Source organism: Hippichthys cyanospilos, chromosome 14 (assembly GCF_059441005.1).
Source record: "Hippichthys cyanospilos isolate Australia breed blue-spotted pipefish chromosome 14, RoL_Hcya_1.0, whole genome shotgun sequence".
Taxonomy (NCBI): domain Eukaryota; kingdom Metazoa; phylum Chordata; class Actinopteri; order Syngnathiformes; family Syngnathidae; genus Hippichthys; species Hippichthys cyanospilos.
In genome coordinates, this window is record NC_142382.1 from 18130528 (window position 1) to 18147533 (window position 17006).

The 17006-nt window shown below is 38.0% G+C and overlaps 1 protein-coding gene across 1 annotated transcript in view; it reads left to right on the forward strand.

The window, feature by feature from the left end:
• The window catches only part of bltp1 (bridge-like lipid transfer protein family member 1), an 88831-nt gene that overhangs the window by 57732 nt on the left and 14093 nt on the right, over positions 1 to 17006 (forward strand). Inside the window, exons 62-78 of the mRNA XM_088432936.1 lie at positions 200 to 398; positions 510 to 569; positions 778 to 1004; positions 1913 to 2089; positions 2556 to 2686; positions 2830 to 2953; positions 3372 to 3484; positions 7619 to 7706; positions 8140 to 8187; positions 11174 to 11442; positions 11623 to 11838; positions 11971 to 12151; positions 12243 to 12423; positions 12712 to 12873; positions 12985 to 13124; positions 13234 to 13429; positions 16258 to 16458. Of these exons, the coding sequence (XP_088289062.1) occupies positions 200 to 398; positions 510 to 569; positions 778 to 1004; positions 1913 to 2089; positions 2556 to 2686; positions 2830 to 2953; positions 3372 to 3484; positions 7619 to 7706; positions 8140 to 8187; positions 11174 to 11442; positions 11623 to 11838; positions 11971 to 12151; positions 12243 to 12423; positions 12712 to 12873; positions 12985 to 13124; positions 13234 to 13429; positions 16258 to 16458 (2713 nt within the window). The remainder of the gene's footprint in view (positions 1 to 199; positions 399 to 509; positions 570 to 777; positions 1005 to 1912; positions 2090 to 2555; positions 2687 to 2829; positions 2954 to 3371; positions 3485 to 7618; positions 7707 to 8139; positions 8188 to 11173; positions 11443 to 11622; positions 11839 to 11970; positions 12152 to 12242; positions 12424 to 12711; positions 12874 to 12984; positions 13125 to 13233; positions 13430 to 16257; positions 16459 to 17006) is intronic.

Below are 17006 nucleotides of genomic sequence, written 5' to 3' on the forward strand. Positions count from 1 at the left end.
TAAAAAAAAAAAAGGTAACATTCCACTGTAGCTTTTAACTGTAAGTCAAAAGCACTGATACAAAGCTGAGTGAAATGGTGCCTGCTAATCTAGAAACTGCTAATCTGTTCTTTTGCCTAACAAGTAACATATAGTATGTATGTACAGTAGTTTTGCTTGTGATTCCAAGGTCCAAATCACATTTCCTTTTCTTTGTCAGGCAAACCACAGCATAGATTTTGACACCAGCTCTGCTCTGGTCTTGACTATTGAGAGTACACTGATCACCGCCTGCTCCTCTGAGTCATTGGTTAGTAAAGGCCACTTCAAGAATTTCTGCATCCGCTTTGCAGAGGGCTTTGAGACCTCTTGGGATGACTGGAAACCTGAGACCCGTGGCGATTTGGTCATGAATGCTTGTAAGTGATAACACTGATTTCCTATGACTGAGAGCCTTTTCTGTTAAGAAATTCATCCTGTTCTTCTGAAAAATTCACCTGGATATGCATTTGTGTTTGATGAACATTCAGGTATAGTCCCTGATGGCACATATGAAGTATGTTCTAGGACCACGGGACAACCATCTGCTGGCAAGTTGTTGTCATAAAAATTTGGATTACATACCAGAATTCTTCAATAAGAATAGAGCTGAACAGAACCTTTTGAATTTTGACTCATTTCATCCTTGCCCTGGACTTCTCTCTCTCTCTCTCTCTCTCTCTCTCTCTCTGTCTCTCTCTCTCTCTCTCTCTCTCTCTCTTTTGCTCTCTCTGTTTCTCTTTCTCTTTGACAAGTCAGAAAGTACTAGTGCTGGCACCTGGACCTTAAATGTGCTTTGGAAAATGTGCGGCATTGATGTACATATGGACCCCAACATTGGCAAGCGGCTCAACGCCCTGGGCAATACACTGACATCAATGACAGGAGAAGAAGATGTAGAAGACATCACAGACCTCAACTCTGTCAACATGGTGGACCTTTCAGATGAAGATGATGGTGACACAATGTCGCCCACCATCCACATGGTTCGTCACTATCTGTTTTATTTGAGTCCCTGTAAAGGTTTCTCTCCCATTCCCAACACTACAGATCATCAATCTTATATCTCAGCATAGGAGATTATTTTCGTATTTTGACAACAACAATATAACAAGAGAAGAACATTCAACTGTGCAAAATGAAAAAAATGAAACATGGAAGAAACATGGAGAAATTGTTGGCATTACCAAACCATAATTAATTTCTTACAAAAGCATACTTTTCTCTAAGCACATAAATAGAACCACTTGTTGGCTGAATGATTTTTTTTTAAATATTCATGTTGCACAAACTGATTCATTTGCATAGTATTCTATTAAAGGACAACTCAAATTACATTATTTATTTTACAGAAAAGTACATTTGCTTTCACAGTCTTCACTCTAATGTTACATATTCAGTGTTTTAAAATGAAGAACACTGCAACACACATAGTGGAGCGACCATGTTAGACACTTCTCTCCTATTGTGTGTAAAATTACACTATAGGCATCTCATGAAGGTAACGCTTTGTAATTGTTTAGTGGCAAATGTAACCACCTGATTTTGACCTGGGTGCATCAGTTAGCTTTGGTTAAGCAAAAATGTGTTTTTGGTAGTCTGTTATAAGGGCAAAATTTTACTTATTGTCCAAAGACATTATTCTTGCCGTAGAGCTTGAGGTTTAAACCACAAAATTATATATTGTAATATGTTAATTGAATATGTTATTTGTGGCTTCCCATGCTAAGAAACTGAATTGTGATGACTGTAATGGCCAATCTCACCTGCTAAAAATAAAAGATACAAACATTATGGTGCTGCCGTACATTACATGCGAAAAATCTTAAGCCTTGATGAAGTTTGCAAATGCCATTCTTTCAGTGGGCCATTTGTCCCTGCCATTTCCCTGCAGAGTCCAGAGAGCCAGTTCAGCCCACGGCTGACTCTAAAGAAACGTCTGGTAAACCACATCCTGGGCCTCAGTCCCAGACCACAGAGTGTATCTGTCCCAGTGGACTACTTAAAGTGTCCCTCTCCCCGCCTTCGAGCGGACAGTCCCTCGGTCCAAAGACCTCTCTCCTGGGCCTGTGTATGTAGCCAGCCATAGTGTTAAACTCTTCTTTGGGCTGCCAAAATTGCTTCCAAGACAGACAATCTTTCTACTACCTACCACTGACCGATGAGGGTGTGGATTCAAAAAATGCTGAGCAATGTTGTACGATGTGCTTCAAAGTAGCATTGCTTAGCATTTGCGCTTGATGATACTCACTATTAATATTGAATTTTGGGTAGGATTAGAAAAAGTATATGTGACAATCATGGGAAATATTCTTCACTTGTTCTCTTCTTTCACTTGGAATGTTGCGGTGATGGTGGCGGTACCTTTATTGTTTAAAACCAAATTACTTAACCTGATTGATTTGTAACACAAATAATAACACACCGTAATCATAGAGTTAAAGCACCTGCTGGGCATAAACTGGACTTGTATTGAAAAGGAATTTGCCATTTGAGTTGCTACCATTATCAGTCTTAACATTATATTCTCCCACCAGGAGACTGTTGACCCCAGAAGGCATATGGTCATGGGAAACCAGGTGATTGACACACGTGTCCGGAAATTTACAAAGAGGGTGGTGGACATCAGAGAACTGAACGAACAGGCTAAAGTCATTGATGACCTCAAGTAGGTGTCCTACAGGAAGATGAGAAGTCCAAACTTTATGCAGAATGCTAATGAGTTTCTGTGACATGCACTAAAAGCATGTGATACACCTAATAAAAGACTTTATGTAAAAATTTAATTCAGTAACATTTTTCCATTCTTAGGAAATTGGGGGCGAGTGAAGGCACTATCAATCAAGAGATCCAGCGTTATCAACAGCTTGAGTCAGTGGCTGTCAATGACATCAGGAGAGATGTCAGAAAGAAGCTGCGTCGCTCCAGTATGAGGGTGAGTTTTAATCTATCCTAGCATTAGAGTTATCAATAATTAGAGACTGGAGAACAGCCAAAACTCTGAGTCAAACACGATCTTTTGCAAAAGAAGGAGAGAGCACCAAGGTATTCCGGTGTTCTCGGGCACTCCTCCTCTTTTTATTAGAACGATTACAAAGTAGGTGGTTACAAGTTTCAAAATAATACCATATAAGGAATGGTTTATATCTGTAGCGTGAGTGTGTGTATGTGTATGTGTATAGGTGTGTCTGTGTGTATATGAGAGTGAGTGGGTTAAGAGGTGTGCAAGCAATGTGTTTTTATATAACATATACAATTATTCCATCACGTTTGTCAAGAACAACAATGTGCATGTTTCATTTCATTTATACATTGGCATACCTATTTCTGACTTGATTTTTGCCTCCCTCAAGGCGGCCTCTCTAAAGGATAAGTGGGGCCTGGGCTACAAACCAAGTTACAACCGTTCCAAAAGCATCTCGGCAGCAGCAGGTCGACCCCCTCTGAAAAGAATGGACAGACAGAGGTAATGAAAAGCAAGACAAGTCTTAAATCAAATAATGAAAATGACTACGGATGAGCAATTTCAATTTTTTTTTTTTTTTTTTTTTTGATCCATGAGAGAAAGTTGAGTCATTTCCTAAATTTCTTAAAGCAGTGAATACTGGCACAATGTCTAATGAGTATTTATATAAATAAACAGGAAGATGCCTCATTTAGTTACAAGACTGTTTGAAATTATTAATTTTAAAAAAAGTGAACTATAAACTGAACTCTACATTCAGAGATTTATATTTTTTCACCTGAGTTGTAACTGTCATTGGTTACATTAACCCCTGGGGGATATGTTGACCCTACTCGTGCTTTTTGTTGATTTTGATGTGTGATATAAAAGGAAATGGATACAAAGAGGAGGCTAAAATATTGCATAGATCACAGGAGTAGCTCACAGGCCTGTTCTGCAAATAGCTTACACAAGATAGAACATTGGTGATTTTCTATGAATCTTACAAACAATTATACATGTATTAAGTTTACATTACAAATTACATTCAGAACCAAAGAAGTAGCTCTTGGTTTTAAAAAAAGGTTGGTGACCCCTGGCATAGATTGTCAAAATATGACGACTTTCAATACGCCCCGCTGCTGTCCCTACTGAAAGCTTGCAAACGGATGTCGAGAGTCATTGTTGTCAAATTTAGCCCATGCCAGGCTCATTTACTGCTATTCAATATTGGAAATATTGTCAATTTTGGACCGATTGAAAACCTGATGTTTTATCATGCTTTTTCCTGGATTTTTTCATTTAACCTTTCAACGGCATCATGTGAACGGTGCACAATAGAATTTTTTGTGTTGACACCCCAAACCATTGAGTGGCGCTAGCTGCCAATTTATGACATTTGCAAGCCTTACAATGACTTTGATGATTGACTTAGCCTAGACTCCCATAATGCAAAAGCCTTCAAAATCATAGTGCTCTAATTATATCATAATAAATATTTCTATTTCAATTTCACAAATATACAATGTAGTTACTTTTAATATTCTCATTTTTAATATATATATATATATATATATATATATATATATATATATATATATATATATATATATATATATATATATATATATATATATATACACACACACAGTGGGGCCCCGTGTTACGAACTTAATCCGTTCAGCGGCTACACTCGTAACTTGAACTGCTCGTATGACGGGCAATCCAAACCTATGTTAATTAGTGAATGCGTGCAACCTTAGGTAAAAACATCACAACTTTATACACATATTAAAAATGAGTAACATAATCTACTGTACAGTTAAATTAAATAACATACAAAGGAAAAATGACATTTACCTTTGGAGCGACGTGACTTGAGCTGGGTGGAGGCGGAGGGGAGCAGAGACCAACCCGCAGCATTTATTGATTTATTTTCTTAAACGGGAACTTTTCTCAAACTAGAACATATCACCGGCGATTTCCTTCTCTTTAATCCATAATAGAAGAAGCCTCTCCATTTTGTTGTCGAGCGAGGTCCGTCCCCCGGCAAGGAAAGTCTTGCCCTTAGAAGATTGCCGAGCGGTTCCGTCCAAACTCACGAGCAAGGTTAACTATGCATGCGCCTCCTTCGTATTTTTTTATTATCTCCTGCTTGGTTTCTATTGTCATCATCCTCTTACTTCTTCCTTTACCGCCACTTGCAATTTTAGAAGCCATGTCTAACAGATAAAGTTTGCAAAGTCTTCACAACATTCCTTCCTTCCGTTTTTCACTCATTTTCTCTCCTTCCTTCCGTCCCGACCAGCTGTGCCATCAAGCTAGATAAAGGCGTTCGGCCAATAGCATATCGGCATTTCTGTGATTGACGTGACGCCGGCCAATAGCATCTCCGTGACTGACTCCGTGACTGAGACAGTGACTGTGACATTGTAAGAGCAATAGCGTTCAATGTTGCTTTGATGAGTGTCAACTTCTGATTTAGTTGACGTAGTAAAGAAATGTTCGTAAAAGAGGGTGTTCGTAAACCGGGGGCCGACTGTATATATGTATATATATATATATATATATATATATATATGTATATATATATATATATATATATATATATATATATATATATATATATATATATATATATATATATACACAGTATATATATATATAGTGTTGATGCCACTACTCATTTTGAGGGGTTGAAGATAAATATTTGTATTTCACGATGTTATGACCCTTTCAAAGTCAGCCCAAGTTGGATGATGATAAGGCCAGGCTAGTAAACAAATCCCTGGACATTACATAGAAAATTACATAGAATTTTGTAATTTTCTAACAGCTAGTAAGATAAAAATGCAACCTCACTTCAGTCCTCAATCTCTTTAAGTCGCTGACAAAGCCATGTCCCATGCAGGAGACATGCATTTGACAAGTGTGCAACATAGTCACGATGATGTTAGCCACAACTGCTCCATTGATCATAAGAAACTCATTTATGGTGGTGTGTTGAAACATACTAAATGTTAACAGTTTAATACTAAGCATCCCCGTGAAGGCGCTTGCACGACAAATGATTTTTATTTTAAAGTTAGGTCACACAGGTTTTTAGGGCCCACATCATGCTTTTTTAAACTTTCCACAGTTCCACATATGTATAAAAATTGATGAAAGTTTGCATTTGGTACATTGGCTATTTAATTAATATGAACTAAATAAATAAAAGTTTCTATTACCGACATTTCTAACCATTTTTTATCTAACCAGTGACAGAAGCCACGTCTCATTTATTTTTCAAAAAAATTGAAAACTTCCCTTTTTATGGGTAAAAAAAAAAAAAAAACCCACACACACAGAAATTATTTACATTCTTTACTCTCTTTTTAAATCACAAAAACTTGGCATGTACTGTTCTGTTCAAATCTATATCTATCCAGGCAGACACTTGACTGTCCATGTGTAGACTTCAGGATAAAGCACTGCATATTTCATTTTATTTATTCATGTTTTATTTTTAATGCATGAACACTGCAATAGCTAGTCAAAGTCTGTGGATGGGTCGGATGTGGCTTGCAGACCTTACTTTGCTGAGGTCTGCTTTATATCATTCAGAAGCTCCAAAATGACATTATTCAGTAGATGTTATGTCAACTTAATCTTTGTTCCTGGCATTTCACAAATGTTTACATGAGCGGAAAGCCCCCCACCACATCTTTACTTCTCCAGGCTTTGTGTGTCGTGTGTGCCTAAGTCTCAGTCCAGCCTCAACACAGTATAAAGACGCAAAGCCATGACAATCGCCTTCTGTTTGATGAATCACACTATGCATAGTACATTTTTTTTTAGATATACATATATTTCATTTTCTCTGTTTGGCGCAACCTCAAGCAATTGATTTTGTGCTTGTTTTTGTATGTACAAAGTAATGGAATATATTGGGATAATAACCATCACAAGCATTGTAATATTATCATCAATCAATCAATCAAATTTTATTTGTATAGCCCTAAATCACCGAAGTCTCAAAAGGGCTTCACAGATGAAAAGAGGTCATCTGGAGACTTCTTTCGAAAAAAGAAGTCATACAGAGACATCTTTTCGGTGTAAGGTACACAACTGTATCCCCTGTCAAAGCTCCCAGAAGGGTGAAAGAAAAACTCAAAAACCCCAATTAGGGGAAAATCAGAAACCTCCAGAAGGGACCACAGTTGGGAGGAGCCCCCTTCCAGGCCCACAGGTTGAAGTGAATGCTGCATTTACCAAATACAGACATACACATAAACAATCTAGATTACAGCAAACATATTGTGCTATATAGTGCAGTGATGTCTTGACAGCAGGCAACGCCACTGGGCAGGAACCATCCCACATTCCAACCAAGTGGACCGCAGAAGGTCGATCTCCTAACTCGCGATGGTCGATCAGCGCAGGACCAAATCGAGGCGGTCAAGTCAACCCTCACCATTTAGCTAGCCCCCTCTCTGAGCCGGAAGAGGGGGGGCAGGAAAAAGGAAAAAAGAAGAAAGCTGCAGACAGGCTCAATTAACTAAATGCTTTGGAATATAAATGTGTTTTTAGTTGGGATTTAAAGATGTAATATTTTCATGCACAACATGCATGATACTTTATTATAATCTTTATGTGTTTCATTGTTGTTTTCAGTTCCAGGATAGATGTGGATGACTTCCCTGATGTGCGAATGGATGCATCCTCTCCTGGACCACGGGTCACTTTTAACATCCAGGATACGGTAATGTCATGTCCATACTACTATTTATTCAAATGAATTTCAAAACAGAAAAACCTAACTTTGTGCACAGATGGTTCGCCATACAATTATTATGCGCTGTGTGCAAAACGCGCAAAAATGGAGCAAGATAATTCAGCCATCTGTAGGAAGCATTACCAACATTGACTTAACACAAAAGATGAAATTACATTAGGGCATACTGAGGACCGGTGTCATGAGTCATTCTGTTTTTATAAGTACTGCATGGTATTTACATAATGCCAATACTAAGGGTCGTATATGATCACAGGCTATACTTTCACCTAAAAGCTTTGAGCCTACACAAGAGAACATGTTTCATAACATTTTTTGAATGAGCTTGTGTTTCTTTGGTTTTTTTTTTTTTTTTTTGTTTTTTTTTTTTTAACTTTTTTTGTTCATTATAAATAATTAGGCTTTGGAGTCTGCATTTGCCCCTGTCAGTCCAGGAGATGTTTTCAAGGTACACTTTTTAAAATTACATGTTTGCAAATAATAACATCACGGAATAATAAAATACATTGGTTTCCTCTTTTGCTCTCTGAATACCTTTTTACTGGTGTCAGGATATTTTCTTTCAAATCCAAACAGGATGATAACATACTGGCTTCAGCAATCAGAATGGACCTGAAAAACATTGTTATGTTTGAGCAACAGTGTGAGTGGATTTGCATAATTTGCTATCACGCTAGTTTTGATTTATTCATGCAGTAGACAAAGATCTGTATATTTTTATTTACTCTAGAATTCAAATTGAATGAAATTATAATTCCAGTTCTGCAGTCAGTGTGCAGGATTGCAATTCGTCTGTGGTGTTGCATGGATAAACTCTTCAAAAGAAAGAATGTCTTATGCTTGTTCTGTTTAATTAAGAAGCAAGCTCAAATTTGTATACATTATGAAGTCAATATTTTTTCATTCTGTCTTGGGACTCTTAAATGATTCTGACTTGCATTGCTATAAGCTAATAAATGGCTGATTCCTGGCAATAATTCTGCATGGTCAGCTCATGAAGGACTACTACTAATTGCTACTTGTCTGTCTATTGTTACTCTCAAACATATTAATGTAGAAACAGCATACCAAAACTTGTAAATACTACCAGCTTCACAGTAAAAGAGGGAGGTATGATCTCCTGTGATAAAGCCTTGGTATTGTGCTAATATTTTTTGTTAAAGAGGAAGGCATCTTAAAAACTTCCCCTATGCGGCTCCAATTGTTTAAACCCAGTATTCAGAATATTATTCAATTTTTGTTTATGTATTAAGCAGCAAAAACAATCTGTCTGTATCCTTCTCAGGGAATAGCCATTTGTTGTTGACTGAAAATGACATAATTGTTGCTCAGGGCCTGGGTAACAAACTATTGCGACGCAGCTTTCGAATGTCACATGATTAAATAGAGAAAATAGGTGAGCAATGATTTGCTGTTCCCTGATCCTGAGCAACTGTGATGTCGTTTTCACTTGACACCAAGTGGCAAAATGGCTCCCTCTGAGAGGAATGGTGTGTCGGGGTGCAGAGAACATAAAATTGTAAAGTAAATTGTTGACTTAAATATCATTTAAAAACTGTTGAAGTATTTAACTGTGACCTGTGTTGCACCATGAAGCTGTATATGTTTTTTGGTCATCAAAAAAAGCCACACTGAATAGTTGATACAGTTTTAACATCTAAATGTAGCATCTCGACACTGGCAATTGATATAGCTCTCATCAATAATTTGGTCAGAATATTGCTATTAGTTCAGTGTGGTATTTTCCCAATAATGGATATATTGAAATCAATTGTTCCCATACTTGTTTCCATTGCTTCGCCTCTTCTGCAGTTGAGATGTCATACCTTTTTCATCTCATTTTTTTCTCTCATACTGTCACTGCAATTGCATTCTACAGAATCTGCTTGATCTCTGAGAAAGGTTGCTATGTGATAGCATTCTGCCTTTGGATGTCATTTGTAAAACTTTCTGGCTTCAAAATCCATATGTTGCAAAGGGTTAGTTTTGAGATATGGACAAAAGTAGACTGTTTTTTTTTTTTTTTTTTTTTTTTAAATTTTGATAATGCTCCAAAAATAGGCTCTTTAAGGTCTCTCTTTTCATTTCCCACCATCCCAAAATTGTATATTACGGTAAAAATGTATGAAAATAAGTGATTAAAAGGCAATAAGCATCATTAGCTAATTTGTTTTTCGTCAACCAGCAAACTTGGTCAAAACCTACCCAGACATTCTTGACCTTTACACGTCATTCTATAAATCTTCAGAATTATATACATATACATACACACACACACACAAACACACACACACACACACGCATATATATATATATATATATATATATATATATATATATATATATAATATAGACGTGTGCGTGTGTGTGTGTGTGTGTGTGTGTGTGTGTGTGTGTGTGTGTGTGTGTGTGTGTGTGTGTGTGTAAATGCACATATCAACCAGTAAAAGCTAAAAATACAACATATTGTTACCCCAGCATAAAATGGAGCAAATCACTTAGCCATGTATGAGCTCAAGCCCAAATTGCATTGCAAAAAAGTCAGTAGTATTAAGATTAAATTCAGTATTCATATTTAAATGCAAGATTAATTGTAGGTTTGCCCAACTTGCCTGAACCTGGTATCCAGAACATGGTATCCAGACACCAGTGAATTTTTATAGTTAATATAGATTTATTTGTCAGCTTGAGGCACTCATTTTTTAACAAGACTATTTCTTTCTTTTTTAATGTTATTCATCCTGTAGTAGTGTTTACCAAAAATTAATTTTTTACCCCAAAACCAGGGATTTCAACCAAGTAACATTTAAATTGTAATTATGATGTATAATATTTTTGAAAAGAAATGTATAGATTTTGTATATATGAATATCTCAATTTGTGTTGTTTGACTCATGAGGACCATGTAGCTTGAGCTGATTACATTTGTTAAAAACCTAATATTTTATAGGTTATCCAAAATAATTAAACATTTAGCCTCCTTATTGGATTGGTTGTTTGTCCAATTAACAGAACCTTTCTCTCGTTTGCGGTGTGGCTTTATTTTTGAGTTGGGTACCAGTTATAAATTACAGGCTTAATGTTAATTTTCCTCATTGGTTACTGATGTCTCAGGTATGAGTCCATTTTTGATGGGTAGAAGAAGACAAAAAAAAATTATGCTAACTAAACCGTTTTTGACATTTCTCACTTATAATTGGGTATTTCATAAAAATAAGTCCTGATGTTTGATGCGCTAAACATTTGGGCAGCCAAACATGCTGCTGTTTGTTAATAACTGTTAATTGGTCATCTACAATTCTTAATAATATGACCGTAATATTAAGTAGCCTTAAATTGTTGTATCACTTCCTAAATGTGACATCCAAGTAGGAAGCGCTTTGTGGCAACAAACTCTCCAAATGTGACTCTGATTTTTTTAATCTTCTGTGAAGTTTCCTGAGGAGTCAGAGATGGACCTGTTGTCCGTGACCATTGACGAGCCATCCCATTCTCACGATCCACACCATCTTCATTCTTCATCCATAATCGGAGACCATGGCTCGGTTTTCAGCGCTCCTTGCTCCCCTGCTATTCTCTCACCCACAATTCCCTTCCAGCACGATGACATACAGCGAGATGACCTGTCTTCATCTTCCTCTGAAGACTCAGAAAAGGAAGATGAATTTGAACGTGAGAGACCCCTAAGCTATCGAAGGCCTATGTACGTTTTTTTTTCTTCAACTTTTTGCTGTTGATTACTGGGCATTGTGTTCACCATTTTGCATTCCAATTGCATGAATTGCTAAAAATCTATGAATGTTAATAACAAACTGTTTATAATTTCTGCTTTGGTGTTATGTTTCCGCAATCTTTCTACATTCGCTTTGCTCTTTCCTTTTAGCCAAGCTTCTCAGAGAAAGTCATCAGGCTTTTCTGCTGTAAGTCAGTTGTTCAGCGAACGTTGGCCGAGCACACCTGCCAATCGGAGTTTTGGCAGTGCAACAACAGAAAGAAACATCGACTTTGAATTGGATGTTCGTGTGGAAATAGACAGCGGGAAATGTGTCCTTCACCAGAGCACTCAACAAGCTGAGCATGAAGAAATTTCATTCAGAAGGTGCAGTCAAAGTCATCTTGCATGGGTTTTTTTTTTTGTTTTTTTTGTCTTGCTTTCCTTCGATATGAAAACCTTTTTTCTATATGGTGAAAACAATATATGACATGCCTCTTCCCTCTGTGGGTTTTATAGGAGCTGTGATCGCAGCCTCAGGAGTCTAGACCAGGAGTCCCCTCCAAAGAAGAAAAAATTGCAGCCCACTTACACATCCACTACCCATCTTCTTGCTGGAAAGAAATGTCCTTCTTCACTGCAGACCAAATCAAATGACCTTGAGACCACAGTTTTCTACATTCCCGGAGTGGATGTAAAGGTCAGATTTTTCCTCAGCAATTTCATAATGTATTCTGTTTGTAATAGATTTTACATTGTGAATTATTAATTCTCCCTTTCCCTCATTCCAGTTGCACTACAACTCCAAGACCCTGAAGACTGAATCCCCTAACACCTCTCGTGGATCCTCGCTCCCGCGTACTCTCTCCAAAGAATCAAAGCTGTATGGTATGAAAGATAATGGTCCTCCCAATGCTGTCCAAAGCCAGACTAACTCGCTCCTACCTCCCCCGCTCCCACCTATCCCATCAGGTACTGAGTGTTCCCACATTCTTACTTGCATGCCCTTCCGCCGTCCCTAGCCTCTGACACTGAAGTGCTGGTCCATTCTGTGTGACATCAAGATGCATGCAATTATTGATATTCAGGCGATATTAAATCTCATTTGAACAAATGGGCTCATGCATATCAAAAGAAAGAGGCAACTTCTGTTTAGTTGACTTCTTGTCTTTAAATACATTGGACCGACACACATTCTAGACTTATGTTTTTTACTTCAATGTGGCTGTGTGTATGTGTGTTGTGTGTGTATGTATGTAGCCAAAGGAAAAGGCAGCGGAGGGGTGAAAACAGCCAAGCTGTACGCCTGGGTGGCCCTTCAGACTTTGCCGGAGGAAATGGTCATCAGCCCTTGTCTTCTTGATTTCTTGGAGAAAGCACTAGAAACCATTCCTATCACTCCAATTGAACGAAGCTTTTCAGGTTAGTTTCCCAGGCTATACTCATTTGTTTGCTGCTGTGCTCTCAAGTACTGCTCATATTGGACAGAATTTGTTCTTTATCTTTGATCTCATTTTCATGCTGGTGCTTTAGCCGTGGCTGCCCAGGAAGAGGACATGGGTCAATTTGACACAGTGGAACCACTCGAGGAATCGACCACCTCCCTGGTTTCTTCTTCGACGTCAGCATATTCTTCATTTCCTGTGGATGTGGTAGTCTATGTCAGAGTTCAGGTACAAGCCAACCCACAAATTAAATTGATTTGTCATTATTTAAAATACAAGTCCAGATATGTAATATATTATTTTATTTCATATCCACTGTTTTTTTGTTTTGTTTTAGCCTTCTCAGATCCGCTTCAGCTGCCTGCCCATGTCTAGAGTTGAATGTATGCTCAAACTGCCGTCTTTGGACCTGGTTTTCTCATCTAACCGCGGTGAATTAGAGAACCCGACTGGGGCTCAACCCATTGATGGGTCACACCCACCCTCCTCCACTCCGCCTGGACAACACAATCCCAAACTACCTCCAAGCAAAGGTTTGAGATTCTAATCATGATCTATTTTGAATATAGTGATACCTTGACTTTAAGTGCCCCAACTTACGGCCATTGATCATGATTTTTTTTGCTATCTGTAATGGGCTATAATTAATGGTATGAGCAAACCTCTGATTAGGGCTAGGGAAAAAGTCGACCAAGTCTACTGTAAAAATAGGTCAACCATTTGCAATGCTGGAAAGGGAAAAAGACTACCCCTACAATGCAGTGAATATCACAATTTTGGGCATCATTCCCAATTTTTCCAAAAGTTACAATAATAATCTTCAATTACGGTAAACCCTCATTTATCACAGTCGATACATTCCAGAACCCACTGCAATACCTGAAAATTTGCAAAGAAGCGCCCCCACTTTTCACATAAAAAAATAAACAACAAAACAAAGGAATTATTTTAAACATGAAAAGTCTTAATGCTATACATATTATTTAAGACAAATATTACTGCAGTACACATATTTACTTAAATATTAATTTATTAAACCTTATGCAGTGTACAGTAGTGAACTTGGTGGTGGTGGGGGGGGACTGTAGGCAGCGCTGGAGCACCTCAACCACAAAGTAGCTCAAATCAAAGAGCAGTTGGACTCATGGCACAACAACGTGGCTTTTATTTTCCTTACATCTTCACAACTGAACGTGGCAATGCCAAAACAATAAACTGAACCGTATTTCTATTAATGCTTGCACCGTTGTCGCCTGCCAATGCATTGTAAACAAGCCCTCCACTCAACGTCGTAGGCTCCCGCTTAGCTGTCCCGTGACATGCCCGCTCCAACCAGAGCACACAAAGGACCTCCCCCTGCTTACACGCACTAATGCAATCCACCCTCATGCAAATCAACCCAGTGGCAATGAGGAATTTACAACATAACTGTTCCCCTTTTCCTTTGAAAACTTGCGCAGCTGCAGTCATATTAGCAGCGGCCCGGACGTTGATTTTAAGTCCAATCTGTACATGATTAAAGATTATTACAATGGAAGGTTTACTCTTGAAATACCATTTTATTGTAACAGAAATCTAGGTAATACATTTCCAACGGTCTGGCGAAGGTCTGCTCCTCTCTCTGCCCGGACAATGTGTGTGCCTTTTGCTGTGGGTGCACTTCATTTACAGGAATACAGGCACGCGCCGTATAGCTTTTATTACATTATCCTTATTAGCATTATTAACATTGTATATTCATTAAATAAATAATATTACTTAGTTTGTTGAGAATTTGTTCTCAGGACTGATTATCTGCACCAAGACTCCAGTGAGAGTACACAAGTCATCACATTTATTTTGGCTCATGTATGGTGTATCATGTAGTATCTGTTGAATAATAAATCAACAACAATGTTAAAGTCAGTCAACTAACATATAAACACTTGCTGAACTTTAATCTATGAATTTACTGTATTTTTAGCTGACATTTAGCTGTTCAATATTAACAACAACTATTAACTATAAAGTGCAACCTCTACACAAACGAACACATAAACAGAATAAACGCTCATCGCTTACTAAACATAGGCAGTAGCGTGCGTTATCAACATAAATGATAATAAACTATAAATATGAGCTTATGTTGTCATTCACTAAGGTTGGCTCAGACCGACTGTGAAAAAATTGGGTAATTAAGGTACAGTGAGCCCCTGTGTTAGATTAATCCATTCCCCGGTTGGGCTCGTAAGGCGAATTCACCGTATGGCGGGCAATCCAAACTATGTTAAATTATGTGTTTAGAACCCCAGGTAAAAACATCAAAAGTGGTCATACATATTAAAAGTTGGTATCAAAATAGGATAGTAAGTGCTACGTATATATAATATACATGTATACAATCAGAAAACATCATAAATAAAAAAATACAGAAAGGATTTATTTACCTTTGAGGCGCTTGTTATGCCCATATTTCCTAGTAATGGGTAGCCTAGGCTAGGCTAGCTTCGTATTTCTTGATTATCTTCAGCTTCGTTTCCATATAAATCATCTTCTTACTTCTCTCTTTAACATCACTACCAATCTTGGGACCCATGACTAACCCTTTCAACTTAAGCAGTAAAATGCACTATATATAGGGTTATGTAACCACTCTCGATAGAACAAAGCTTTACCATTCCCGCCATTTTGAAACGAATGAGGCCAACCAATAGCAGACCAGCATCTCCATCATGTGACTGCAACAAAAAATTAGTGCAATTACCCAAAAACACCTGTGGATTGAGACAAAACAACACAAATACAGCCAACCCCTAGGGTCATGAGTTGATTTTGTTGCAAAGTCGGGAAAATACTGTAGGGGGGGGGGGGGGGGGGGGGGGGGGGGGGGGCACGAAAAAACTCCACATCGCAACATGAAAAAAACATAAGCCAGGGATGCTGTAACACAAGGGTCCACTGTACTCTAATGCTTTCATTGGACTTGAAATATTATCATAGGTCTAGTTATCATTAAATTATATTACATGGGGCGTGGCACTCCTCCAAAAGGTCGCCATGTTTGTTATAGCTACGGACAACTGAAGAAGAAGTGTGTATTGCTGCATTTACCATAATGCCCCTAAAGCTCCCACAGGCACAAGCAAGAAATTACACATCAATATGGTTATTCAATACATGGCTCCCTTTTTTTTTTTTTTAAAGCTTGCACCAAAAATAAAAATTTTTGAAGGACTAGAACATGTCACCACCATTCGATGGGACAAAACGAGTTAAGAACAATTAAAATTTGTAAATCAAAGCATCACTCTCTGTTCATTTGCTTTATTATTGATAGCAATATAAAATATATTGATTTTATTTGCTCTCTTCCTACATCCAGCCTCTCCATTACTGGGGAGCCCTTTGGGCAGAAGCCGTCACAGCAGTAGCCAGTCGGACCTCACTGGGGGCCCAAGTAACTCCTCTGGTCTCAGCTTTACTGCCTGTATGTCTGACTTCTCACTCTATGTATTCCATCCCTATGGCGCCGGAAAACAGAAATCTGCTGTCACAGGTCTACCCCCGGGCCCAAGCCCATTAGGTAATGATTTTGATAACATTGATGATCATCATGATATTTATGTTATTATTCATGTTAATTACACAGAATCTTGGATTACCTTTATATGAAATCTAAAAACTGCAACCTGAAGAGTAAACCATGCAGCAAAGTAGTATGTAATACAAGAAGCAGAACATTACAAATGATAAGTCCCTAACTGCAGTACATAAACAACAATATGGACTCTGGAACCAAAGGAGCGCATGATAAGTTCTTTCCACCAATAAAATGTAAAATTAATTGCGACTACAATAGTCGTTGAATAAATAGTTGTCTGTTTTCGGGCTGCATGACACAGTGCTGCACCTTACCTTGCATTTAGAGTTTAACTTTAATTATATGGTCATTGAATCCAAATTCCTAATGTGATGGAGTGTGTTCCAAAGCCGCAGGGTGAAAAGGCAGAAGGCTCTCAACATCAAGATGATCAAGCAGGCAGGACCTCGAACAAATTAAATTGCTGAGGTCGGCCTCAGAGAATGAGTTGGTGCGTTAGAGCAGATGCATGAAATACCGAGGGGCAAGGT